The sequence below is a fragment of the Neocloeon triangulifer genome, unplaced genomic scaffold, assembly GCF_031216515.1.
Source record: "Neocloeon triangulifer isolate White Clay Creek 2 clone unplaced genomic scaffold, ASM3121651v1 ptg000001l, whole genome shotgun sequence".
Lineage (NCBI taxonomy): Eukaryota > Metazoa > Arthropoda > Insecta > Ephemeroptera > Baetidae > Neocloeon > Neocloeon triangulifer.
Genome location: NW_026775544.1, coordinates 315,955 through 343,235, shown reverse-complemented (window position 1 = coordinate 343,235; position 27,281 = coordinate 315,955). Strand labels below are relative to the sequence as shown.

General features: G+C 42.0%; 2 protein-coding genes across 6 annotated transcripts in view; both read right to left on the bottom strand.

Moving 5' to 3' along the window:
• Positions 1 to 27,281, bottom strand: part of LOC132199062 (nucleolysin TIAR-like) — a 112,146-nt gene that overhangs the window by 70,250 nt on the left and 14,615 nt on the right. For all 5 annotated transcript variants that reach the window (XM_059623453.1, XM_059623502.1, XM_059623461.1 and 2 more), the window contains exon 4: positions 16,549 to 16,644. In XM_059623453.1, coding sequence (XP_059479436.1) covers positions 16,549 to 16,644 — 96 coding nt within the window. The remainder of the gene's footprint in view (positions 1 to 16,548; positions 16,645 to 27,281) is intronic.
• LOC132197237 (uncharacterized) lies at positions 19,051 to 25,068 on the bottom strand. The gene is made up of 2 exons (XM_059620389.1): positions 24,863 to 25,068; positions 19,051 to 22,411 (listed from the first exon to the last, which is right to left on the bottom strand). The coding sequence occupies exons 1-2, from the start codon at positions 24,869 to 24,871 to the stop codon at positions 19,568 to 19,570; spliced, it is 2,853 nt and encodes a 950-aa protein (XP_059476372.1). The 5' UTR covers positions 24,872 to 25,068; the 3' UTR covers positions 19,051 to 19,567.

Here is a 27,281-nt window from a genome sequence, read left to right as displayed (position 1 = left end):
TTAGTTATACGAGCGTACGCGGCTATGTGTGTTCTGACGAGAGAGCAATATAGAGAGGCGCGCAATTAAACAATGCCGCCTTCCTCCCTCTCCATTCACGCCGGAGAGCGAATTTGTTAACTTAATTAAGGCGGCGGGAATTTATGGTTCCTTAGGAAGGCAGTTATGAACTTATTTATTGACTCGAGAAATCAACAACAGGTTATCTCCTCTCCTCTCCCTTTGCCGCCGCAAACTGCTTGATACAGATAACTATTCGCCTAACGAGCGCCCCCCGCACCTTGTCGCGAACCAGGCATTTATCTAGCCGTCAATTCGTGAGAGAGAGAGACGCCGCCGTGCATCTTGCATTCCGCTCCGAGGAATTCCATTCAGCCGCTCGATAATGCGGTGCAGGCAGGACACACACACACACACACACACACACACACACACACACACACACACACACACATGCCTCTCTTGCCGGTGGAACTTTTCGCAACCGACGGGGGACCGGAGGGGATCGCTGAATTATGAATGGGCCAATCAAATTACCCGGCGGAGGCTAATGATTATCGAATTTCCGCCGCTCGGTACATTATTCACCAGCATGCGGCTTTTACAAAAAATGTGCTTTTTCCCTCAAGCAAAGTGCTGCAGATTGCATACTGCAAATTTAACTTGGAAACTTTTCACTCCATGCAAAATGATATAACGCAGTTTCAAATCAAGAACCAATGAAACACAACAAGATATTGAAATTTCCACACAGCTTTTGAAAAGATGATGACAAAAATATATGAATTTATTTCTCCAGGAATTGAAAAAAAAATATTTAGAGTACAAAATCAAGATTGATTTTTAAATGGCAGAATTTGTTATAAGTGATCATAAGTGATAAAAAAAACCAAGTCAACTCATTAGTTATAGCAAAATTCTTGCTAGTGGTGGTGCTGTTTTATCCTACAATTCCTTTTTTTAAATAAATTGTTTCCAACAATTGAATGTGATGTAACAATTTGGGCAAATATACAGCAATAATTTAATTAACTGAACCATGTTGGAGTGCTCTTGGCGACAGATAATAATGAAATGCAGCCTGGCATCAAATTTCATATGTAGCATTTTGATGTCAAACATATCAAGTAATCTGAGCATTACGTAATTCCATACTTCTCACAAATAAGGAATGCAAGGAGTTTGGTTATAGAAAGGATGTTCCCAATTCGCACAAAATTCCTCGAACCTAGATCAAATATGTACAGTTCCATTGAGTTGAATCAGATGTCAATTAATCAACCTGCTCATAAATTCAGCGTATTCTATTTGCTCAGCGTCAAATTTCTCAAATTGTTCTGTCCTCTTGAGGAATTCCAAGCCTTCGTGGCGGTTTGCTAATTAAGCTGGGAATTACAATGTCGGATGCTTCAACTCTCAATTTCAACTCGGCATACAGATCGGAGTTTAATTAAATGGAATTATTCAAATCGGCGAGATCACCAAAAAAAACCGAGTGTCAGCCATTTTTGTCAGTCTTGGCGGGCAGCAGGTGCGGGGGCGGGTCGAGTTTGCAAATCACGCCGACTCACCTGGCCATTGTGTGTCCGTCCGTCCGCTCTCTCTGTGCAAATAACACCGTGTTTTTATTATTGCGGGGGTGCTCCGGCGGCCGCGAGTCGAGCGTCAGATTCTCATCAAATATTGAAATGTGGAAAATATTTGGTGCTTGCACGAGAGAGAGGGTGGGTAGCTGGACCCGGCAGTCGCGGTGGATAATGGAATGCAAAATTCAGCTGCAAATCTGGCAGGCCCGCTGGCCGTTCGCTCTCTCGCCGCCCTTGTGTTCATTGAATATTAATAGCGGGCGGATGTGTGCATTTGCAAAAGTGGTGTCGATGCAGCCAGACTAACGAACAGAGTAACCCAATTCGGAAAAAAAGTTGCAGGCGATTTGTTTTTGTGTTTGCGAATGCAAAAGTGCAGTGGCATGTTATGCAAATGTGCTGATTAAAGGGCCAAGCGAGAAAAAAGGCTAATGGCGCCACGGGAGACTAAATTTTGAATGAAGCTCCGTTGGATCAAACACCAAATGAAAATTTGATACGGAGCGATGGAAAAATGAGCCAACGGAGCGTGATCAAAAATGCGTTTGTTTATTGCAAGCACCGCTCGGTTGCGGAATCTAAATAGCCGAGCCAGTTATTGCATACAATATGTGAGTTGGTTGACGTTTGTGTGCGTTGCGGTCTTCTATTGTAATCGCCAGAGCTTTGATTAAAATATTAATTTTGCAAAGTTCATTAAACTTTGTGACCCAAATGCACTGATTGTTTACTAGCATTTCAAAATTAACTTAGTGATGTATTTTTTTTTATCAGTTTCAATGTTTTAGTCTTATTTTCTTGGCACACCAAGTTTCTCATTTCCATTCGAAACTTTACGATTAACCCGTTTTCTCTTGCTCTAATTTTCCACGGATTACATACTCTATTGAAGTTGGTCGCCATGTCGAATTAATGAGTTTCTTTTGCAAGCGGAAACGCCGCTGCTTCTTACGAACTAATAAATTTATATATTCCGTATTGTTAGTTCAAAGGCTGTTTATTCTGAGCACTTTCAAGTCAAACAATGCACAAGGAGAGCATTAGACGCCGCTGTTGTAATTTCCATGCAGCGCGGCACTTCTGTATAAATAAATGCCCCACACATCCATACGAATGTTTCGTGCCGAGCAAAGATTTGCTTTGCACATTGGATTCAGTCACAGTAAATTTCGCCACGTTAGTCCACACACCAACACCCCATGGTAATTTCTGGCGGGCGCGGGTGCGACCGAGAGAGAGAGAGAGAGTTTTGCTCCGAGTTAACTTGTAGTCGAAGTTCATGACTTGCAAAACCGGCGCGGCTGACAGGGTCGGAATTTATTAATTCATATTGCAGAATTGCATTAGACGCGCAATCTTTTGTGTCGGCTACAAGCAATGAATATAATGCCCAGAGTGGCACGGAGCAGGCTGCGGTGCTTGGGGAAGAATGGGGCGCACCAGAAAATGAATCAAGCTAGGTAAACAGAGATATGGGACTCGCTCCAACTCCTCCCCGCCCCGCCGACACTGTTTGAACATGCAAATTGTGGATTACAAACGCAGCGCCAGTCATTTATAAGAGCCCACCGTGTGTGTGTGGCGCTCATTTTTTCCCCGCCGAAATTTATATGTAGCTCGGAATGGCCCCTTTTCAGCGCTGCATTTTCTGTTGCGCGCGTGAATTTTAATTAACTGCCACGTGTATCGATTGAGCCGCGCGCCTGGAGTCGAGTTTTATTACCTTGGCGCTCCGAGAAAGAGAAGAGAGAGGAGCGAATTTCGCAGTGCGCCTCTTTTCTTAATTATCCCTTTTTGTCTTCGTACCAAGAAGTCAGATTAAAATTATTCCCTTCGGAATTGAAACTGGAATCCAAAATAACTTTAGCCAAAAATCTATTTTTCATTAAAAATAATTTAGAGAATATTCCATCCCAAGCCCAATGATTTGTGATTTCCTTTGCAATTCACGATATTTCTTCTGAAAAATATACCCAATCTCAATTATGAGACGCGATGGAACATAATCAGCTTTTTTATGGTTAAAATTATGGATCTAATTTATTTAACTATTAACTTGTTACATAATACTTCAATTTTAAATTCCAAAGTCTCTTGTTATATCATGGAAATGAAGATATCGGATTTTTCATCGTTGCAGATATTGTTTCTTATTCAAAAACAAACCAGTTTCGGTCCCGGTCTGCGACGCTATTTTGTGAGCAAGAAAAATAAAAATAGCAAAATTTAACACCACACATTTTAACATTCATCCTGAATTTGTTGGTTTTAAGATTAACTTTTATGTTAATTTTTTTTCTTTCAATTTTACTGATTTGTTTTGTATTTTTTTTTTGTGTGCTCATGAAATAGGGTCGCAGAATGAAATCATAGAGCCATTTGTTTTTACATAAAAAACAATTCCTGCGACGAGTAAAAGTCCGATCTCTTTTTTTTTAACCAAGATCTAACAATGATTTACCTTATTCATGTACTTTAAAGCTGCTTTTGACAAACTCTGCTGATTATTTATATTATTTTTGTTAGCAACAAAATTGCGAAAATTAATTCAATTCAAAAATGAAAAGTGAGAACATTAATTTAAAAAATTAAAAATATGACTGGAAATGTTGAAGTTTTTAGAATAAATTGTTCTCCCGTTTGGATGGAACTTCCAAGTCATTAATGCATAATTGGAATTTCGAACCCATCCCAAATGATTTGCAGCGCTCACCTTCTGATTTCATTACCGTTCTTTGTTTGCCGGCTCCATTGCTCGGAAAAATTAAGAATTTGCAGAGCGCGCGCGCTAAATAACGGAGGAATTCCACGGTCGTGCCTCGCTTTCTCGCTCGTCGGCGTTAATGCGCATTGTAGGTTGGCTAGATTGAATGAAACGACGCAGCATTAGCTCCACTCGAGAGATGAAATGTATTATTATTAGGCAAGGGGAGCTGATTAAATCTGTGAAGCGAGCAAGTCGCGCCGCCGAGAAGACGAAACGCCGCGAGTGTGGGTGGGAAAGGGGCTCATCAACGCCCTAGCGGAGGGAACAAACACGGCTCGAGCAAGCAAGGGTACGCACGGAATTGCTGTTAATTTTTCTGCAGCTTTTCTTTCCCTCTCCGAGGAGCAGCGTTTTCTCTCCTTTGTTACCCCGTCGAGTGTAAAAAACGCTGCCTGTCTGTCTGTCTGTCTTAAGCCAATGTCATTTAAATATTTGAGGAAAGTAAAGAGGATTTGCCGGTTTATTCCTTCCATTTTTCTATCGACGCTTTTTCTTTTTCCGCCATTCTTTCTTTTCCGCTCAAAGGGAACGCCCGAGCAATAATTATTTTGGGAGGAAAAAGGCAGAGCCGAGGGAAATTTATTGCCGGGTTAGTTGCTGCAGCAGCCACTTCTCATGTTTATGTTTTGGAAGAAAACTTGGCACCGACTTTCTCTCCGGATTTGATGCCTCGGCGTGACACATCCATTTTCTCCAAAATTTAAAAAAAGGAAATCCTACAAAAATTAAGTGTCACCCCGTGGAGAGCAGAGGAGCGGAAAAACGAGTGGAATTTTTAATTTCGATTTGGCCAATAAGTGAGTTTTTTACTTTTTCGCCCTCACGTGTTTTATAATCAATTTTCCATGATACAGAGCGGACGAGCGGACGCGGTTTTCACAAGGGAAATTGGAAACCTTTAATAAAAAAACTAATGATATGTAAATAAAATTCATATCGTGCGCACAAATCATCATATAACACAGTCATTGAAGCATACTATTTTGATATCCGCGCGCGCGGCTGCTGCCGAGCGTGTGTGTGCGCACATTAAGGGCTGGTGTGTTTGCGCGCGGGCGGACGGAAAAATAGGGATATGGCGAGAGAAAAATGAGTACTGATTGGTGTGTGGGGAATTTCATATCGAAAAAGCAGCCAGAGAATCCGCGGCCTATAAAAACAAATTAAATTACCCACCACTGCGTATATACGGCGTTGACAAATAATTTAGATTAATTCCCTTGGTCTTTTTGCGGGGGCGGAATATTAATTAGAAAACTTCTTTGGCACTTCTAAGCTGAAAAAAAATCTTAGAACTAAGACTTTTGGGCAGTTAAAGAGGAAGCTGCAGAGCAAACCCTGCTCGTCCCGAAATTATGTTGGTACACAGCAGCCGTCAGAGACATGGGGCCTTATGACTCTGGGAGGTAGACATCTTTTTTTTTTGGCCAACATAACAGAGCTGATGAGCAGGGTTTGCTGCAGAGAAAATCAAATAAAATTTTTTCGTAGATTTTCTGAAATTTGAACTTTTAAAATTTACCCTATAAAATTTATACATAAAATGAATAATTAAAAAACCCTGCCTGAACCAATTCTTCAAAAGTCCTGAAAAGTCCTGCTGGAATGAGACAATATATTTCTTTGAAGGTAAAAACTCGATGCAGATTTTACAAAAAATAAAAATCCCAGTTTCAATTTTGAAGTTATAGGGTAAAAACATTATTTTAACAGGCAGTTGAAAGTTATTTACTGCCATCATATAAAATAACATCTTGTTTTTTTTCTTATTAAATTTTTCTTCAATTAAAATTTCTCTACCCATGAGGAAAATTAATTAGAGTTGCTCTGGAAAAGGGGGCGAGAATGTGACTGACAAAGTTCTGTGCAATATGTTTTGTCCCCGAAATCAAAACTGGAAGAAATAGACGGCCCCGGGATAATTACGAGGGGCGGGCGGCCGTTTCGGTTTTGAATAACTCGACACGACGTATGGATTGAGTTATGTTTTGATACCCGAAAACACGAAAAACTAATTTGAATATACAGCAGCGTCGGCCATACATCCCGCAACAATGGCGCTGCCGGCGAGAGCGGCGTGGACTTGCCATAAACAAAACAACGACGGGATATTTATTCACTGTGTGAGAGAGAGAGAAAGGACGGGGAGCTCTTTGTTGTGTGCGAGTGCGGTATTGTGGGTTGGAAATTTATTTTTAGTCGGGGGACATTATCTGAATCCTCTTCGGTGTTCCTTGTGCCGCCGTTACCGCAACGGCTGGACAAAAAGCTGCTCTCGCCAAGTTGCAGAAAAAGGGTGCAGCGCAGGCACGATGCGTCTGGCACCCATTAATCTATCACTTAGCGATATTATGATTAACAGCAATTTGCAGCAGATTTAATTATTTTTTGGCAGCTCCTTTGTTGCCTTCGAAGGCGGGCGGGCGGGCGGGAGGCATGATTGATTATAGGGAGCTCGCGATTATATTGTCAAAAGTAAAGCAACTGCCGTTGATGCGAATGAGCAGGAAAACAATCTAACTGATGCTGCAGCCTCTGCTTGTAATTATGAATTCATAGCGAGCGCGCCAAAAAACGAGCTTTAGCCGGGGATAGATAATTTGCATAGTTTTTTCTGCAGTCTCTCTCTCCCTCTCTCTCTCACTTGTGTAGTGTTCCGCCAGCATATCGATCTGTCTCGCAACTGGAGCCACTGTACAGCATTTAATAAAAGATACAACTGCATGTCATATTCTTGCATATATCGCTAGTCGGCTTTGTGCCGAGCAATCTGGCTGCCGCTGGCTGGCTGGCAGTTCAAGAGCGTTCATATTTCTCTGCTGCTGCTGGGATTGATGCAAAATATATGTATGAGTGACAGTTGTCAAACACAAGGAGCGTGAATAAATCGCGAGGAAAGTAAAGCGCGAGAGCGATTCTGCTTATTTCGATCATATGGCGGCGGCTGGTGCTGAGGAAAGTGATCGAATTCAAACTCCAGGGCCTCCTGAATGTGGGCCAGCACTCGAGATATTTGAGTAGTCTAGTCAGCTCCTTCCAAGTACCAGAGGTCTAGAAAGTCTGCTGCAGAATGAGTTCAAGGGAAATAGGGTCCAGGTCACAGATCTGATTACCAGTTTACCCACGGCTCAAAGGATTCTCACAGAACGTTTTTCAAAGACCAGAAATTATTGCGATCAGAAGAAAAATAATTTTTTTTAACTTTTAAAATAATATCAGTTTTCAGCTATTTATCTACTCATATTTAACCATCGAGGAAAAACTAGTCTTGCTTTCAAGCAAGTTTATTAAATTTGCTCTTTGTTTTGCAGCAAACAATATGATGCCATCATGCAAGCAGATGTATATAAAATCTCTCCTTTCAACTTTTTAAACATGAATATGATGAAATAAACGAATTGAAGTGGATGAAGATTCAAAAAGTGTCAAACGGCGCTCTTCACTCGAGTGGAAGGCACTTTCAGGAAAGAAAATTCCAACTTGGTAATAAACTTCGCGGCCCATATCTCGCAGAGCGTCTCTCATTCGGCGCCTCTGCTATTTTTGCGAAATGGAAGTTCACGTAAGAATGCGTGCAGCAGCTTTCCTGATTTTCCTCTCTTTTCGCTTGATGCGTTTTAAAATTGAATCAAGTGAGGCGACGCGCTTGACTGCTGCAGTGCTTCTTTGTGAAAAAGAGGAGGAGCGGCGAGAGCGAGAGAGGGAAAAGTACTTCAAAGATGTTGCTTGCTCCTTTCTTTGTTTACCTCTCCAAAATAATAATAAAAAGAGCGAGAAAAGACGGAACGAGCGAAAAAAGAAAGGTCCGCTCAATACCCGCCGTGGCAGAAAGAGCTGTGTGCAATAATCACGATAATTTACAACGTTGACACGGAGCGCTAAAAATTCCGAGCATGCTGCGAACCCCTTCCTTTTTCTCAACGCTCACGCTTGGCAGCAGCAGCACCGAAAAAACACTGTCAATTTTATTGTTCGGGGCGAAAAGAAATCATCTCGTTTGCCGGCGTAAGAAAAACACAGACAGACGATGGAAAAGGTTTCATTTAGATATTGACAGGGGGCGAAAGAGGGAATTGAAAGGGGAAGCGGCGAGAAAAGAGAGACTCCGCCAACGCCAAGGAAGAAAAAGAAGAACCACTTGGCGTTTTATTATGAATACATTAGAATATAATATTTGACTCCCAAATTGAAAGTTCATCCGCGGCCGTAAAGCCGTTATTACGCTGACAGATAAATAGGAAATATGGCAGCCATAAAGAGAGGCTTTGTTGCCTTTTGAATATTTTAGGAGCGAGAAAAAAAAGGTGAAGGTGCACTTTTGCTAATGTAACATTTAAGCGGCGTGTTCGGGGGTGACAAGCGAGCATCAGGGTGCTGCTGCTTGTTGTCTCGCTGGCGAGAGGCTGCACTGAATTTGATATTCCACTCAGCTGCAAGGAGGAGTAATCCAGCCGCCCCCTCTCCGCAGCCGCTCCCTTGTCATGTTTGAGTACTTTGTACAGAGTTTAAATGTTTAATTAACCATACCTTGGGGCAAGCGCGGCGCTCAACGTCCATTAGCATGCCGGCCACGTACAAATATGGAAAAACGTAAGAAATTGAAATAGCACGGGAGCAATCTCGCCTTTTCTTTCTCTCTCTCTCCGAGTTCTTTCTTGTAGTAGTAATGATTGCCATCAAGGACGGCAATAAAAGCAGCCGAGAGACAAAAGGCGCTGCTCAAACAAAGGAGGGAAAATCAAGCCAGGGCTAAATCAAGTTGAAGCGTTTTAATTCTCGGCGAGTCGCGCTTCGCGTATTGACTGTTGATATTCTAATTTGATTGCCGACGAATTGATTTCTCTCTGCTGCGCGCGCGTGTGTCGTCGGCAGTTTTAATCACACCGCCCTCGCCTTAATACTTAGCGAACAAGTCATTGAGCATTACAAATTGGGGCTTAAGGGGCGACAACATTTTAAGCTTGACTAAAACAACAGACTTAAGACTCCACGCACCAATGAATCAAACTAACAGGGCACCGCAGCCACCATCTTGCAAAAAGGCCCGAATTCGCGTCGACTTTGTCATCTTTGGTCGCCGTCGGAATGAAACAACAAACAAAAACTAGAGGTTGAAACGTTAGCCAGGTTGGCGTGCACGCAATGCGTCGCGGGCGGCACGAAAAGGAGGCGGACACGACCCTTGTTTATTTAAATTAGTCAACTGACGCTTTGTAGCTTTCTTAAATTGCTTTATGTCCTTTTAAGAGTTTCAAGCTAACGAATTATTTTAATTTCTAGAGAAATAATTATCCATCTGATAAAAGCCTAATTATTTCTTCCAAGAAATTAATGTCTTTCTTGGTTTTCAATTTATAAAGCAAATTTTCTCTGGGGTTTTGTAGTGCAAACTTAAATCCCATCCCTGTCAGCTAATTAAATTCAAAGATAATCTAATAAAGATTCATTTTCTTTCGCTGTTCGAAGGCGCTGAAAATAACCCCGAAGGTACAATCACGTTGAGAGTGGTGAAATCCAAGGAAAGCGGCATTATTTGTAGAGCACACAAGATTTATTCCGCGATAAGCACCGCGCCGAGAACATCTATCTGGAGATTTGTTGTGCTTTCTGGAGGCGAATAAAATTAGTGAGCTCGGGAGATATATAATTTTTGCTCCCGCGAAATGCGAATAAATCACGGAATAGGTGGCGAGCTGCAACGGCGTTTTATTTATTGGGAGCATGAGACACGCAAACACAGGCAAAAAGCGGCGGGAAAGAAAGGGGCCGGGGTGATGCATGTCTTTTTATTATACATCCGAGAGAGCTGCTTACGGGTGTATATTTTTCCGAGACGGCATTTAAAACACTTTACTTTGTGTATACCTCGCGTTTGGAGAAGTCATTTGCGATGCAAAAAAGCAGAACGGATTTGCCTCTTTGCTCGGCAATTTCCACGGCATTACTTTCTTTTCCCCTTTGAGTAGATTCGCCGAGTCGCGAAAGCGGCGTTTTAATTTCCAGTTCATCAGCCCGAATCTGCATCGGCTGCTTTTGAATGCGCGCCACCGGCTCCGGTTTCAATTAACGCTGCTGCATCTGCTGCTTGAGTGGCTAATGCACGGCTGAGGATACGTGTGCTGCAGCACAATAAATCGTAATTAGCAGAACGTGCGATGACAGCGCAATAACTTCTCATAATCCGACGACAAAGAGCGAGCAATAACAATATGGAAGGTGTTCCGTTTCACCGCTGACAACGTACGCTCTTGGATTGTACAAAATGCATAACTAGAAATTTGATCCATAATTCAAAATTACCACGATAAGTCATTTAAAAGAAATATTTGTAGGAAATAATTTTAATATAATATTCCAATAAATTTTATTTCCTTTAACAAATTAAAAAGTCTTAGTACTGCAGCTTTTTCTGATGATTTATTTATAAATAAACTTCTAATTATTAATACCAAAAGCTCTATTTATTTTTCAGTTTGATAAATATCCAAATAAAAATCCGTCGCGATTTGAAAACGTATTTCACTTCACTCGTTGGCTCACATTTCATAGGCGGCTAATGAAGAGTGCGAATGACAGAGCGGAAGCCGACGCCAGCAAAGTTGGCCGATTTATGAATATGTAAATGATAATCGCATGCACGCGGCCGCAAGAAATAACGGCAAAATACGCTGGAGCGCGGCCAACATTCGGGAATTATTGCCGTTTTATTCAATTATTTTTCCCTCCTTTCCATTCTTTCACTCGTTGTTTGCCGGATAAATTCGTGCGAGACCCCCTGGCACGGCCGGGTATGCAACCGGGCGGACGCTTCAATCACGCCGGCTGCATAACTTTGCTCGATTCCAATTTCGCGGCCGCTTTAATTAGGATATCAAAAATTCATGTGCGCCAAATCCTAATTAAAAACGAACCGCCGCGGTTTGCGAGGGAGAGAGTGAGTGATTCGAGAGTGTGTGTGTGTGTTTATCGTGCGAGTTGAGAAATTCCGCCTCCCCGGCTTTTAACTTAATGGCGGAGCAGGTTGTAAGCGGAGCATATAATAAAATTGAATTCTCAAAGAGCGTTTTGCTGTTCGCCCTGCGTCTTAATAAAAATTTTATTGCCTGCGTAATTGGCAGAATTATTGATGTCGCCGGCTGTGTAAATTTTCATCGGCAAACCCACAGGGTGTCTCAACCAAATCCTAATTTTCTAGACGAATTTCTCAAAATTTCATGAAGAATTTCGTGCTCGACAAAGCGGGCGGACGTAAAATTTTATGGCCCACTGCGGAGGCCGGGTGGGCGGCACTTTGGATATATGCACGGAATAAACACGAAAGAGCCGCTTTCCGAGAAAATATTAAAAACAACGCCAGCCGCTGCGATGGGGATTTAATAAGAAAATCGCTGAATTATTAAAACGCGTCCGTCGGCTAATGCGTCGCTCGGTTTTCCGCATAAAACTAGGCTTAAAACGTTTCGTACGGGGGCGGCGACGAACATTGACCGCCGAAAAGAGAAACAAAACGCGCGCGGCCGTTGCGAAAAATCAATTCCGTGTCACTGCAGCTGGCGAGAGGTCGAAATAACGCGGCGGCCTCCAAAGTGACATGGGAATTATTCGCGATCATAAAAAATGGACTGCTGTTTGATCGCGTTTCGCGTTGTGTAGACACAAACTCGGACTCGAAATGGCGCATGGGAACGAGGAAATTCCGAAATAAGGTGAAACCTCTGAAGGGCTGTTCGCTTCGCACAGTAACAGAAATCTGACAAAACCATCAATCTTGACAGAAATGTGGCGTAAAAAGTTCACGTGTCTAGGAACTTTCAAATTTATATCGCAAAATTTGCTTACCATTAGAAAAGCTAGCACTTATTTTGATCCTACATAAATTCAAATTCCTGAAAAAATGTAAAATAATAATTATCAGTAAATTATATGCAACTCAGATGCAACTTTTTTGCAGAAGAATTTTAAGAACCAATTCGTAAAAGAATTAAAAAAAAATATTATGGTCATTTTTGTAATTCAAAATTTAAATATAATATTTAATATATATTGAATAAATCCACAAATTATAATTTAATTTGTATAGGATTCAAATAATTAAATGTTTAATTTTATTATTCGTATGGCTGAAGCTAATAATATTGAAATTTATAATTTTACTTTATTTTTCATAAAAAATTGTAACGATTTTGATCGTACTCAATTTTAAATTGCAGTTTCACAATAAAATGTATCCAACTAAAATGAAGACAAAAAAGGTTTAGTAAAAATTATTTGCAATTAAAAAACAAGGAGTTTTGATAACAATAAATTCCAGATGCAATTTACCTTGGAGGAGATTTGTAAGGAGTTGGGCGTGTTAGCCGAGGTGGAGTTGGAGAGCGGCGTGACCGAGGCCGAGGGGGCCGAGTTGGCGACGGGGGTGGCCGCCTGGCTGCTGACCCCGGAGGCAGGGGCCACCGTCAGCGTTGGCACATACGTACTGAACGGGACAAACAACATTGAGGCAGGTCTGCTGGCGGCACCAGGGCACAATGGGACACAGATTAGCGGCTGAATATTGTTGCGGATATGTGGCACGTATCACACGTCGTCGTGGCGGCGGCGATTGTTGCTTGGTCGATTGTTGCACCTTCATTCGCGGCTAGCAGCGGCCCTCGCTCGCAGGTGCCAACATTACGCGCGCCGAACCACGACTCCCGGTGCAAAAAGCGGCGGCCACAGAGGGAGAGAGAGCAAGAGGCGGGCTGTTGTGTAGTGTTTAAGGGTATATTCAGTCAGTGAGATGAGGCAAAGGCGAAACTCGAAGCCACTCACTTGGCTCTTGGGGCGGAGAGAATAGATGTACAGCGCGCGCGCACCCCTTAAGCCTCCACTGCATAATGTACACCAATTTTATTACCCGCCCGCCCGGCCGCCAGCTCGCTCTGCCGTACAAGTGCATATTAATTCATTTATAAGCCGAAGCGGCCCGTAAAAAGCTACATCCGCCAACAAAGAAGTCCGACACGCTGTTGTTTGCAAATTTATGCTGCCCGCCGAAAATGAGGTTTAAATAAGGCGGCCGTGCGCGGGCAGGGCGGACCGCCGAGCGCAGCAGCAGCGCCCTTAAATTCCAGTTCGCTCGCTCTCCGCTTTTATTTCGCGAGGGGGAATTTTCCTCCTGGCTGCACGTGGATGAATTTCGCGCCATGAATAACGCATTTTTCCGTGATTTGCTCGCGTTCCCATTGATGGCCGGCTGATTGCTGCAAATCGAAGGCGAGCTTTTCAATTTGGGAAACATGAATTTCTGCGGCCACAGCCATCAACCTTTCTCGCTCCCCCATTGTTTGTTTTTCTCTGTGTTTGAAATAGAAATAGAGTGTTTTCGGAAGCAAAGGTGGCCGATCGAGAATCGTCCATTTTTCTTGCCGGTGAAAGCTTCCAACTCGAAGATAATTTCCAATTTGTGAAGGAAAATAATGTGTATATTTTTACGGCTTTGGAAAAACATTGAAAAATGAAAATAATATATAGAATATTTTAAATGTATTACTTGATTTTGGCTATTCAAAAAATCATTCTTCAGCCTTCTTTTATTTTTATTTAGAAAATAATTTTCCTCCGCATATTTAAATTTATAATATCAAATCTGACCTCCATCTAGTATTTATTTTGATTTAACTTGGGTTACTTGTGTAATAATTAATATTTATTAAAATTGTGTTTGTTACTATTTAAAATTCTTGCCGGTGAAAGCTTCCAACTTGGAGCCACGAGATAATTTCCAATTTATCAAATAAAATAACGTACATATTTTTACAGCTGTGGAAAACATTGAAAAAAGAAAAATTACAGAATATTTTAAATCTATCATTAGTTTTTAGCAATTCAAAAAATCATTATTAAGAAATGAATTCTTCAGCTTTCTTTTATTTTGATTTAGAAAATAATTATCCTCCACTTATTTGAATTTATCATATCAAATCTGAGCTCCGTCCAATATTAATTTTGGTGAATTTTGTGTATTAATTAATATTTTTATTACAATTATTATTTTAATATTTCATAATCATTTTCATTCTAGAAGAATATAAAAAAATGAGCCATAATTCTGATGGATTCCAAAAAAAATTAATGAAATCCTGAAGAACAGATTGTGTCATAAAACGCACAAGCCAACAGGAGACAAACCTGCAAAACGACCTGTTTAAGAGATTTTGAAAACTTTCCTTACTAAGTAATTTGCACACGAAACTTGCGACCGCCGAAACTTTGCACCTGCGTTTCGGAGCAACAAGACGAAGAAGAAGTGAAGAGGCAGAGAAGAAAAGGGGCGTTCTAAAAATTCTAATGCAATTTGCTCCTCATTTTCGGCGCAGGACTTAAATCTACTTTAATCAGCAGCCAGAGCACAAGAGAATTTGAGCTGCCTCGCTGCATTCATACAAGATTATGTTATTTCTCTGTGTACGTGTAGAGCTACTTTGCCGCTTCCGACGCTTCTCTCTCTACACACCAGTGTGTGTTCTATTCTGCTTCATAAAGCAGCAGCAGCACCGCCAGCAGTTCTCACGGAAACAAAAACACCGAAGAAGTAAATAAAGCGCGGAACACAAGGCTAGCTACAGATACTCCAGGGAAATTAGTAGCTGCAGCGGCTGCTAAGGCATCGGTTTGCAAATTTATCTATGTACGCGAGCGCTCACTTCGGACGTGCGTCCGACACTTGATCAAATTAAATATCAACTTGTGAGCGCGCCCATCCATATTTCACGCCTTTCTTTCGTTTCCGTTGCTGCAGGATTGGCTGCACGTTTCCTCCGCTCGCCGACAAAATAAATTCATAAATAAGAAAAGTGACGTGCCGACGGATCATGATTTACGCGCCTGCCGCGAGAGGTGATATTAAATTGGTTTCAATTATCGCGTTAAACGCATTAGCCAACCGCTGTTTGCCGCTGAACGGCGCGAATAAATTCCAGGTGCGTTTCCAAACCGCCGTTTGCTCGCGCGCAAATGATAAATATACACAAGCATCCATTTCGGAATTAACGCCAAAGAGAGCGGCTGCACCCGGTGCCGATTGAAAAAAATTGGCAAAACAAAATTGAGCCGGTTGTATAAATATATAAAATTGGCAGTCAAAGAGCAGACCGTTTTTTGCACCGCGGCAGCAAAAAAGTGTGACTGCAGATGGAAATTTCCATATCAAAGGGCGAAAATTGCAATTACAAAGTAATAAAAGAGTGGCGAAACTGCATCGTAATAAATTTTAATCACACGCTCGCTGCTCCACTTCTGTTTCATCAGCCGGCTCATCAAAAGAGCGGAATCACATCTTAATTTATGATCCATATTAATTGAGTCTTAAACGCTTTGATGATCAGCGCCAGCGTAATGAGATACTCAAAATTTATCAATGCTAGAAAAAAAATTGAAAATTCTAATAAAAAATATGTTTAATTCCATGAAGTAGTAAAATAGAAAATATAATTCATTGAAATAAATAAAAATAGCACATATTATTTTGCCATTTTAGTAAATTTAAACAAATGACAAGTCGATTTTTATTACTCGCGTGTTAAATTTTTTCAAATTCATATCGGAAGATTTATTTCCATCGAAGAAGTATTTGCATGCAAAGTCCTCGTTGAAACGCATAAACGCCCATTAATTAAAGCTACATAATTAATTGCTGCCCGGACTGGGAGGGAGCGAAAAAAATTAATCAAGTGTCTGCTGTGCGGGGGAGAAGGGGGTGAAGGTGATTCGGCGAATTAATGATTTTTGCGCGTTTGCAAATGAAGTAATTAATGGTGAAGCAAAAAACGATGGGTTATCTCGGGCGCGCTACTTTGTTGTTGAAGCGCGCGGGCACGTGTGAATAATTAATTTGCGTATTTCGAGAGCGCTCTCCGCTCGCAGTCTGGGGGATTTGGTCTTATTTGCCGAGATTTGCTGCTCGTCGTCGTCGTTCATAATTCATTCGGCCGGCCGGGATTAAATCGGGAGGACTTTGTTTGTCGCTCCGAGCAAAGGTAAACCCCGAAATGACACATTTCCCATGTTAACACGTCGCAACGATATCGCCCAGATCTAATTTGGAATACGCATGCTTAACTGCGAGCGTGTCGAAAAGTTGCGGTTGCATATGCGCGCCGGGGCAAGTTGGCGCGATGACGACGATAATAATAATAAACATAAAAAGGCACTCACCTTATCAAGAAAATTGCGTTTGTTCATGGCGGCGAGAGCAGCAGCCGCAGCATTGTGGTCAGCAAACTCGACGAAGGCGTAAGGATCATTTCCAGGCTGCAAATAAAACAAAACAACGCATGACAATAACAGCATTTTCTTTTCAACAGGGGCTCGGGGTGCTTTTTTGCGGAGGCCTGCGGACGAGGCGAAATTGCTTGGCGCGGCTGTGCTTATTTCAGACTCACAAACACATATCTGCTTACTGGACTGGCGCAAATCTTGCATTCTACCCTTGTTTCAACTAATTCCACCGCAAGGGAGGGGCTTTCTTTAGAATGCGCTCTGGATTTCTTAAACAATTTTAGTTTCATTCCTCAAATTATATTAATATTTAAATTCAATTTTATGTGTAAATGTTATATATTCAAAACATTTTTCCTATAGACAGATATTTTAATTTTTATTTAAACCAAATTACCATTGATTTATTCTTCACAAATCCAGTAAAAAATATCTCTATTAACACTGGGTGGAAAAATGAAGTATTTTTTGCGATTTTTTGCAAGAGAGGGAATAGCTCAGTTGACAAAAACATTATTAAAGAATGAAAAAAATCATTTGAAAGTCTAAAATGCAACTTTTAATATGAATTTGATACAGGACAATTATTATTATATTTTTATTCCTTAAATTATAACTAATATTTAAAATTTATGTTAACCATTAGTGTAAATTTGTAAGATTTTTCTTTTTCATAGATATTTGAATTAAATCAAATTACTAGTGTTTTATTCTTTAAAAGTCCTGTCACAAATATCTCTATAACAAAATATTTTTGCAAGAAAGGGAAAAGGTCGAAGGAAAAAAAACCTAAATGAAGAATGAAAAAAAAATCTTTTGAAAGTCAAAGATGCATTCTGTAAATTTTAGTTTGATAAAAATAAGCAATAAATATAAAATTTCTCATAATGTCTAAATTATCAACGGTGCTAGTTAGTACCGGTTGGTTTATAGAAAAATCTCTGCGAATCAACTTTCGCCGGCACACCTAAAGTAAGCTGAGGGAACAATAATTAGCACATCCGCGAAGATAATTCACTTGAATTTTTATATTCAGTACCGCCTCACCTCTACAAATCAAAAAGCATCAATGAACACAACTTTCTTCTTCAATATTATAATTACACGTTCCAAAAAAATCTTACCAATCAAACATTTACGATTTTAATTTAACTCTTGAGCATTAAAAAAGTGAAAAATCGGTTGCGCTGGTCGGCGTCGCGCAACGGTGGTAAATTAAAAGCGTCATTGACCATTTAGCCGAATAATGAGCACGGCGAAATTGATTTTTGAAAAAGGGCGCGTTGACATTCAAGGGTGGCTGAGGCGGAGCGAGTGCTTTTATATTTTTTGGTCTGCAAAAGATAGAGAGTGGAAAACTGGGTGCGAGGGACGGTCGGGAGGCACATTTACCAACACTTTGCTGCGCAAAGATAAAATTCTGCGTCTATTATTTGGCACGAGAGAGGAGCAAAGGCGAGGCAGGCACGAGATGCCACGGTGCTGAAGTGGATGAATATGATACATCAAAGAGCAGCGCGCAAACCCTCCTTGCCTCGCGTGGATCAACTGTATAGAATTACAGGAATTTAACAACAAAGCTGCCGTTTGCTGGCTGCAGGAACCGAGTCGTTAAACTCCGTCGTATGCATATTTTTCGGCAACACCGACCAACCAACCAAGCCCCACGCTGGCGTGTCATGTTCTCGCTCTCTCCGTGTTTATTGATTCGACGCCACTTTCCCGCAGAATTATTAAGCAGTCTTCGGTCGGGGCGACCTGCCGCACAGGTGGTTGGTTCGTCGGTCCCCCATTTTAATCCGCAGCGGCCGGGTGGACCGAAAGTCAAATAATATCTTTATGCAAGAGGCACCCCTTCCATCAAAACTTTGGAGAGAGAGAGAGAGATCGAAAGTTGAACGAGAGAGGGTGCCGAAATAAACTGGTGTTGATGCACGCGGCGCCTATTTTTCATTTATATTGGGGCATTAAAGCTAATAATTTTCGAGTGCAAGCCAAGAGCGACGGTGTGGGCGCGCGAGCGAGTCATTTGCAGGCGATATTTGACATATGGCCGTGCCGCGGGGGGAGAGCGAGTGCACTTTCATGCAGATTATGTATGCCGCTGACGGACGACTAGATGATAATAAAATTTGAGCTGCGGCCATAACGCTCTATTGCAGTGCAGATTTACCAACTCGCGCCGAAGGAGAGATCAATATTGTGATTATGGAGCAATTTATAAACGGGCTCTGACTTATCAACGCCATTACGCCAAATCGATCGGCGCCTCATGCAAATATCGATGTGGCTCTGATTTATTTACGGAGCGCGCTGGAATAATTAAAATTTATAGGCGTGCATTAGGCCACCAAGTTTTATTGCTTTGGAATTTGCACACGCGAATTTTTTGTTCGCACGCTGACGCATGGGCTGTGGACGAAAAAACACAAATATGCGAATGTTTATATAAATATAGTCTTTATTGTTATTTGGATGGCAATATAAGTTTATTGAAATATAAACTGATATGAACTGCATTTTAATAAAACTTACGACCTGCGGTTTCTACTTCTATTCAGTTGGATTTATTTATTATTAGTGAAGCAACGCTTTTCCAATAATTTTCGGACAAAAATACATTTCTATCTTGAGCAATTTCACTGCAACAAAACACGTACAAAATAAACTTGTCAAAATTTCTTTTCCATACAATCCACGAGAAACAAGACACAGCAAGCCCTAAACACAGTGCATACCTATTTCATGAAATAGGAGTAATGTCCCTAAAATCCCATTTAATTGCTTTATTTATAAAATAACACATTCTTTATTCCACATTGACTCATTCAATTGTAAGTTATTTTCAACATTGATCGCAATGGATTGATAATCAATAAATAATATTCATGATGTCGAAAACAAAAATACAATTGCACATGCACAAAAAAATGGCAAGCGCTCAATCTAGCAAACACTACGAAGAGGAAGTGACGACTGAGGTCGATGTGCTGACTTCTGCAGCCGTCGTGGAGCTCGTTGCTGGAGTAGTAGTGGTAGCTTGGGTGCTGGGGTGTTGCACGTGAGTAAGTTGGGCGATAATTTCTCTCTGATCTGTCGCAGCGACATTCAGGTCATGATGCTCAGAGGCAGCAAATCGCAAGTCGGACAAACTGTTAATATCGTGTATAGGCGAAACCTCGATGTTATGGCCGTTGCTGCCACCCTGGCCCCTTTGCTCAATGGCTGCGAGAACGTCTTTCAATAAGTCTTGAGAGAGGATCTGCTCGTGAGGGATTTCGGGGTTGTGCGGTGAGCCGCCAGAGGCTTGCACCTGCAGGGTGTACGTTCCGTGCTCTCCTTTGATGGGGATCTCTTTGTGTGAGGGGGCGTGGTTGGATGGCACATTAATATCACGCTGGTGGTCTTGCACGTGATGCTGTTGTTGTTGCTGCTCAAATTGCGCTTGGAAGTTGCCCGGGGGTTCAGCGAATTGTCCGCTGGGACCGAAGTTTTGAGTGTCCTGGGGAACACCGTACGACAAAAGCGGCTCAGCAAAATTTCCGATAGTGATGGCAGGGGCACCAGGAGCCCCAGGGCCGGTCAAACCGAAATTTTGTACAGTGTAGGAAGTGACCTGTCCAACATGGGCAGCATCGCCAAAGGCAGGGGGAACGGCGAACAAATTGTTGCCTGGGTCAGGCACTGCCGGGGGCAGGTAGGTGTTGCCTGGTTGCTTTTGGACGGAGTGACCTTCCTGGTTAGCCTGTGCGGAAACAGCGATGCTCTCTAAAAGTCCATCAGGCACTGGAGGACGGAACTGCACGGGAACTTTGGGAGGATTAATGTCAAGTCCTGTGTCCTGTCCAGCAACAGTGTAAGCTACTTGAGGAGGCCCGTAAGAGTTTTGGGGAGGTCCTGGAGGTGGAGGTGGTCCATAAGAGTCTCTGGGAGGTCCGTAAGATTCCTTGGGAGGGGGAGGAGGGCCGTAAGAGTCTCTAGGGGGTCCGTAAGATTCTTTAGGAGGGGGAGGTGGGCCGTAAGAGTCCTTAGGTGGCGGGCCATAGGTATTCTTTGGCGGTGGACCGTATGAATCACGAGGAGGTTGGCGAGGAGGAGGACCGTACGAAGAGGAAGGGCGCTTGTGGTGCGGTCTAGGATGATGGTGCTTGGGTGGGGGTCCATAGGAGGTTATAATCTGTTTTGGTGGTGGGCCATAAAGATTGGAAGGAGGAGCGGAATTTCCTTTGCTGGGTGGACCATAAGAGGTACTGATTGAGGGGGGTGGTGGCCCGTACGAATCTTGCGGGGGTCCTTCAACAGAACCACCAATTCCAGCAACAGCCTTGGCGCCATGGAGGTGAGAAACGAGACCAGGCATGGGCTTCCATCCATCATACATAATCCTTGGCTTCGTTGGTGGACTGTCGACGCCAGGGGGAGGTCCTGACAGAGGTTCCGGATCCAGAGGTCCAGGTTTTCGGTGCTCTTTAGGAGTTCTAACATCAGAAACAATAGGAGCTCCGTAAGAAGAGCTTGGCGCAGAGGGTGGTGGACCATAAGAAGAGCTTGGTGCTGACGGGGGAGGGCCATATGAAGTGCTTGGTGCAGATGGAGGTGCTCCGTATGAAGAGCTAGGGGGAAGAGGTGGTGGTCCATATGAAGTTATGGGGGCTGGAGCCGATGGTGGAGGACCATAAGAGTTGCTTGGTGCCGAGGGTGGAGGACCATAAGAGTTGCTTGGTGCCGATGGTGGAGGGCCGTAGGAATTGCTAGGTGCCGAGGGTGGAGGGCCGTAGGAATTGCTAGGTGCAGATGGGGGAGGTCCGTACGAATTGCTGGGTGCAGATGGAGGAGGTCCATATGATTGAGCCGGTGCCGAGGGAGGAGGACCAAAGTCATTACTAGGAGCACTTGGTGGAGGGCCGTATGAGTTGCTTGGAGGTGCAGGAGGAGCTCCGTAATTTGAGCTGGGAGCTGATGGCGGTGGGCCGTGAGCCGAGCTTTGAGGAGCAGGTGGTGCTCCATATGATGAGCTGGGAGCTGAGGGAGGGGGGCCGTAATTTTTGCTAGGTGGGGCTCGAGGAACTCCATAAGAAGTGCTAGGAGCAGATTGTGGTGGTGGACCATACGAGTTGCTGGGACCCGAAGGTGGTGGGCCATAAGAATTGCTAGGGGGTGGAGGAGCTCCGTACGATGAGCTCGGGCCGGAGGGCGGTGGGCCGTACGAGTTGCTTGGCGGCCTAGGAGGTGGAGGAGCTCCATATGAGTTACTCGGACCAGAGGGTGGCGGACCATACGAATTGCTTGGCGGAGGAGGGCCGTAATTGGGCCTTGGCGGTCTGAACTGAGGAGCTGCTGGCAAGTGGTTGTGGAAATTGCTGGCCGTGATTATGTTTGCCTCGGGCACTTGCTGCGGGCCGCTGCTGAAATCTTGCTGGGGCGGGCCGTTTGATGGAGTAAGCGGAGGGCAGTCTCCAGCGGCTCCGTGCACGTGATTGTGCGACCCAAAATTATTTTGTTCCGGTGGGCTGTGGAAATTCGGCGGTGGCCCATATGAGGGCTTTGGTGGCCTCCTTGGTGGTCCGTAACTTTGCCTGGGTGGCCCATGCGACTTTTGCGGTCTTGAAGGTGGGCCATAGGACTGGCGAGGGGGTGGGCCAAACTTCGGCGGTGGACCGTAAACAGGGGGTCCGTGACCACCGGCTTCAGCTACGAGGTCATTCAGCTCCAAGTCTTTGTCTACTTTTTCATCCTCATTGATGTGTTCGCTATCAGCTGATGCGAGTGCAAGCGCTCCAAAGAAAACCAGCACGAAAACCTGTGGAGAAATAAAACACTTTAGTTCACTTTCAGACTAGATTTTTTTTTCTAAATAACAACTCGGCAGAGCAGACGAGACTGAAAGTCATGCGATTCAACACCACTTGTGTGAAGGGAAAAATAAACCGGTCACGATTTACTTCGCATTGCTGGCACGGTTACTGCCAATGGCTAATTGCGACTCGTGCTTTATTCTTTTTATTGAGAATGAACAGGAAAATATTTTACTTTCTTTTAAATCCGTTGCGCTGTTTATTTAATATTTCTCTTCACGCAACCATTTTAATTTAAATAAAAGATCGTGTGAAAAGCTAATTCTAAAAATTTAAATAAATACTTAAATGAAAGGCGGTAAGAAATGTGCATGTGACTAACTCAAAAATATCTCCATCAGACGTGAAACTGATTGCGTTGAATAAATAGTACTATTTATTTTACTAAAAATTTAAATTTATTATATTTCTTATCGCCCCGCCAAGTTGGCAAAAAAACGAGAAAAGTTCTTAATGAACGATCAATTAATGAACGAGAACGAAACGCTCGCATCTGTTGAAAGCAGCAGTAAACACGGAGCTAATGGAGAAATAGGTGTAGAGAAAACCACATCTTTTTGAAGAGGTCAGTAGCACAGAGGGGCCTCAGCATTGACCTTCTAAGATGCAGACTTATGAATATTTACGGCCAGCGGCAATGTGAACAGCCGCGCGCCGCAGCTTCTTCTTTCTCTCTTTCTAAAAAAGACGATAAAAAAACTCGTTTTAAGACGCTCGTGCATATTTCACACGACCAAGTACAATTGAATCCGCGCGCGGGAGAGCATTATTCATAAAGTACACTAACAATTTTTCCCTCTCTCGGATAAATAAACTCCCATACTTTCACTATGGCACTGCATATCATGAATTAGAAATGAAATAACCTGCTCTAATCCATTATTACTGGGGCTTATTTAATTTTATCCAGATTTTATTAACATACAATAAAATACACTTTCATTGAGCGCGCCGGCAAAGCCACAATAACGACCCACCAGGCATTTAATTCCAGGCCAGCAGTTAAATTGTGTTGCTTGCCGGGCGTCAGATTCCGAAAGTTTACTCATCCGCGTCGAGAGGCAGTCCATTTTCATTGCGAACAAAAGTGTGGCACCGCTTAGCTGTGCATAAATTTTTCACAATGCGCCACTTGATGATTTACGTGTTAAATTTAATATTTGCCTTACAGTCTACTTGGCACGCCTATCATTGTGGCTCATCGTTTCGTCGGACCACACCAGTCTGGGCCACGCGGAACGAGCCGGAAGTTTGTAAAACAATTAAATAATGCACATTCTGAGCGCTTAAGGTATCGCGAGAGATATTCATCCGAGTACATGATTATTATTATTCGGCCGAGCGCTATAAAAGGCGCGCATCGGTGTAGCGAGAAGTGCCAGCAGGAATATAATAAGCAGGTCAATGTGTGTAAGATTGGACTCTCACAATAATAACGGTCCTTGTCACCCAGACATCTAAACACCGAATGCGAAAGAGAAACAACGACAGCATCACCAGGCGCGCGGCCGTATAATTGTTTTTAGAGGAACTGCTGCTTTTATTTTTATTCTTCCAAGTGAGCGGGAAATGTATTTATGAGACGTAATAATAATCGTGCTCATAATTATGTTGTTAAATGTTACAATTTTAGTGTTTGGTTGTGTTCCTGTTACGTCTCATTTCTGTTTGGCGGTAATAAAATAATAATTCTAATTAGGGCAAGCTAAATATTGACGAACAAAATTAAAAATACTTGCACGTGAGAAGATTTCAGATTTGCTGTTCAGTGGTGTTATTTCAATTTAAAATTAATTCATGCAAGTGCACGAAGCGTGTTGACATAATTTAAACTTTGGTTTTTGGACCGAAAAGGCGTGGATATTAACTATTAATAACTGCGATGAGTGACGACATATTCCATTAAAGCTTAATTCAAAATACACGCGAATTAATTGAACTCAAATTACTCGCTTCAATCATAAACGAGCACCGAGAGAAATCACGTTTAGCGCCGCAGCGATATTATCGTCTATGACGCGAGTGTCAATGCTAAGGCCGTTTGTGATGCACAGAATTAACCCCGCGGTCGGAAACATGATGCAGATTAACAATTCCATACAGCTCGAATGGAAATTATTGGCAGCGCGACTGAAAGGAAAAATGCTTTCCACTCATAATTGGAATGAAATCAAATAAGCTCAAAGTTGGCTTTAAAAAAATAATAATAAATTAAAAATATAAACGAGTTTTTATCTGGTCCTATCCATTTGGTAATTGTTGTAGAAAATTTTATAATCCTGCGTGATGCTCAATAAAGTAATCAAGAAAAGTACTTTCAGTCTAGTCTCGTAATAAGCTCTGACGAGTTGAATGATCAATGAAAAAAGGATAATTTATAAAAACGTGATTCTTACCTGCTTCATTGTGCTGGTCAGGTAATTCCAATTAAAGGCGATTCAACGACACTGGATTAGCCTGCACTCACTGCCTATCTCTTCATTGGACTGAATGAAAAGTGCAACTAAAGAGAGACGTATCCTCTGAGCGATTAAAGACACACACCACTACTCTCCTCCGAGCTATGATTAAAAACCCTTCATTTTGATTCTAACTTATGTTTTATACCAGGCCACTCCAAGTCCTGCCCACCTGGGTCCACCGCGCTGCGTTGCTTATGGAGAAAGAGGGGGGCGCCGGCAACAATGAGAGGAGGATTTTTATCGAAAGTAGTCCACATCCTCGCCAGCGATGATGCTCCTTGTAAATAATCTTGGCGCAAGAGCCAACGCTCGGCAGAGAAAGAACCTAGGATAGCAAGAATGAAAGCACAACCTTTCTTTCAACGCAGCATTGATTTACGCCGATATTCGATTTTGCTTTTGCACGGGGTGTTCAATTTCAGAAATTTCTTTTCCCCTTTTTCCAGTTCATGCGATGCTGTGAATGCATCAGATCGTAGTTTGCATTATAAGCTTTCTCTAAATTCTTCAACAAGAGAATAAATTTCATCGATTTTATAAGATGATATCATCAGAGAGGAATTCAAGGATAATTTTTCGCTAATATTCTTGACATAATTTTAATCGCTGGAGATAAAAATAAATAAAAATGTAGAAACACTAATTTGTTTATATTTTTTTGGGAAAAAATGCTTTTATAAATAAATTTTTACTTTTTCTTTGAAATTATTTCTTTTTGCAATCAATAAGTTTAAGATAATACAGAAGATAATGTTAAAGAAATTTAAATATGGAATTTTCTTGAATTTTCTTCACGCATTCCTTTTTAAAATCAAGCAAAATTACCTTACGTGAACATAGAACATAGCAAGCATATTTTTGCAACAAAATTTAATATTAAATATTATGAATAATCTGAATGTGAAAAGACAAACTATTTTTAACGTGAACTCAATTTCAATTTAAGATGGAAATATAATTTTCTAAAATTATTTAATATTTCATTTCAGCAATAAACTTATCAAATTAGTTCCAGTTCATGAACTTTAGTAGTAGTTTACTTAGCCGCAATATCATAATTTATTATAGAACGATTTTTTTACACCCAAATCAGCAGAATTAAGAAATTGAAGAATAGCCCATTTTTAATCAAACAATAAAAATATTGATCTAATAATATGAGGACAAAATTTAAAATTTAATTTATTATTAATGCAAAAATATTGAAAAAAAAACTATACTTACTATACTTACTTATTGTTAGATTAGAAAAAATTTAAAAAAAAAACTTGATTTTGTTCTCAGAAAAGCTTTGCGTGCGTTTATACTTAAAATTTAAATGCAATTTACTTAAACTGAATTTTTCAACACTTTCATTACTTAGAGTTGTTGAGGTACGAAAGCAGATGAATTGTTTGTAAACGCGTGGAAATGGTCCCAAGAAATTTACACGAGGTCCTTATCTAAAACTATGTGCGATTCTTTCACATTTTAACATTAAAAGTGAAAATGTTTGTGCAGTCTTTTCATGATAATGCGTCTCCTTTCAAAAAAACCAACCGCCCGGCGATGAAAGGTGCTTTGAAAAGAAACTGACGCTTTTCAATTTCAAGAACAAAAACTGACAAATGGATTTTCCGCGCTTCTAGGGAAAGTGTTGGTTATCCTTGGATTTCTCCCTAATGGTCGGTGGATGTGTGTGTGTGTTCGGCCGGCGCCGCACGCACCGCTCTTTACAATAAATTGGCTGCGGCTGCATGCAAGTCGGAATTAAGGTAATGATGTTCTCCGATCTACATTTGCAGTCGGAGCTGCTAATTGAAATAAAGCCATCGCAGACGGCGTTCTTCTCCGGTGCGCTCTCCTTTTAGCAGATTACATGAACTGTGAGAATGGGAAGCAAATTAGTTAGCTGGAGCGCGCCTGCCTCCCGTCCGAGTAGTTCATGCAGTAATAAATTACTGCAGTTATTACTATTTATGAGCAGGCGGCCGCGCCCCAAAGAATCCACCGAGTGGGACAATATTAATGTGACGGCGCGAATAAAGACAACGCTAGAGAGTTAAGCGCCGGATTTATGAATTCCGCATCCTTCATCGCGCCCGCAGAGTGTACGGGGGCATTAGCACATCGAGCATGATGATGCACATGCCGCGCCAAATTGGATTAATACCCGCAACAACACGACCCGCTCCTCCGACGCTCAGGGGAGAACGGGGGCTTTCAGGCTTACCTGCAACACACAAAGAGGGTTGGAATTAAATATTATGCAAGTCCGGCAGATTAGAAAAGAGAGGCCAAAGAGCATTTTTTCTTTTATTAATTTAAAGAAGCGGGGAGCAAAAACTTTTGCTTTCGAGGAAAGTTTAATTGC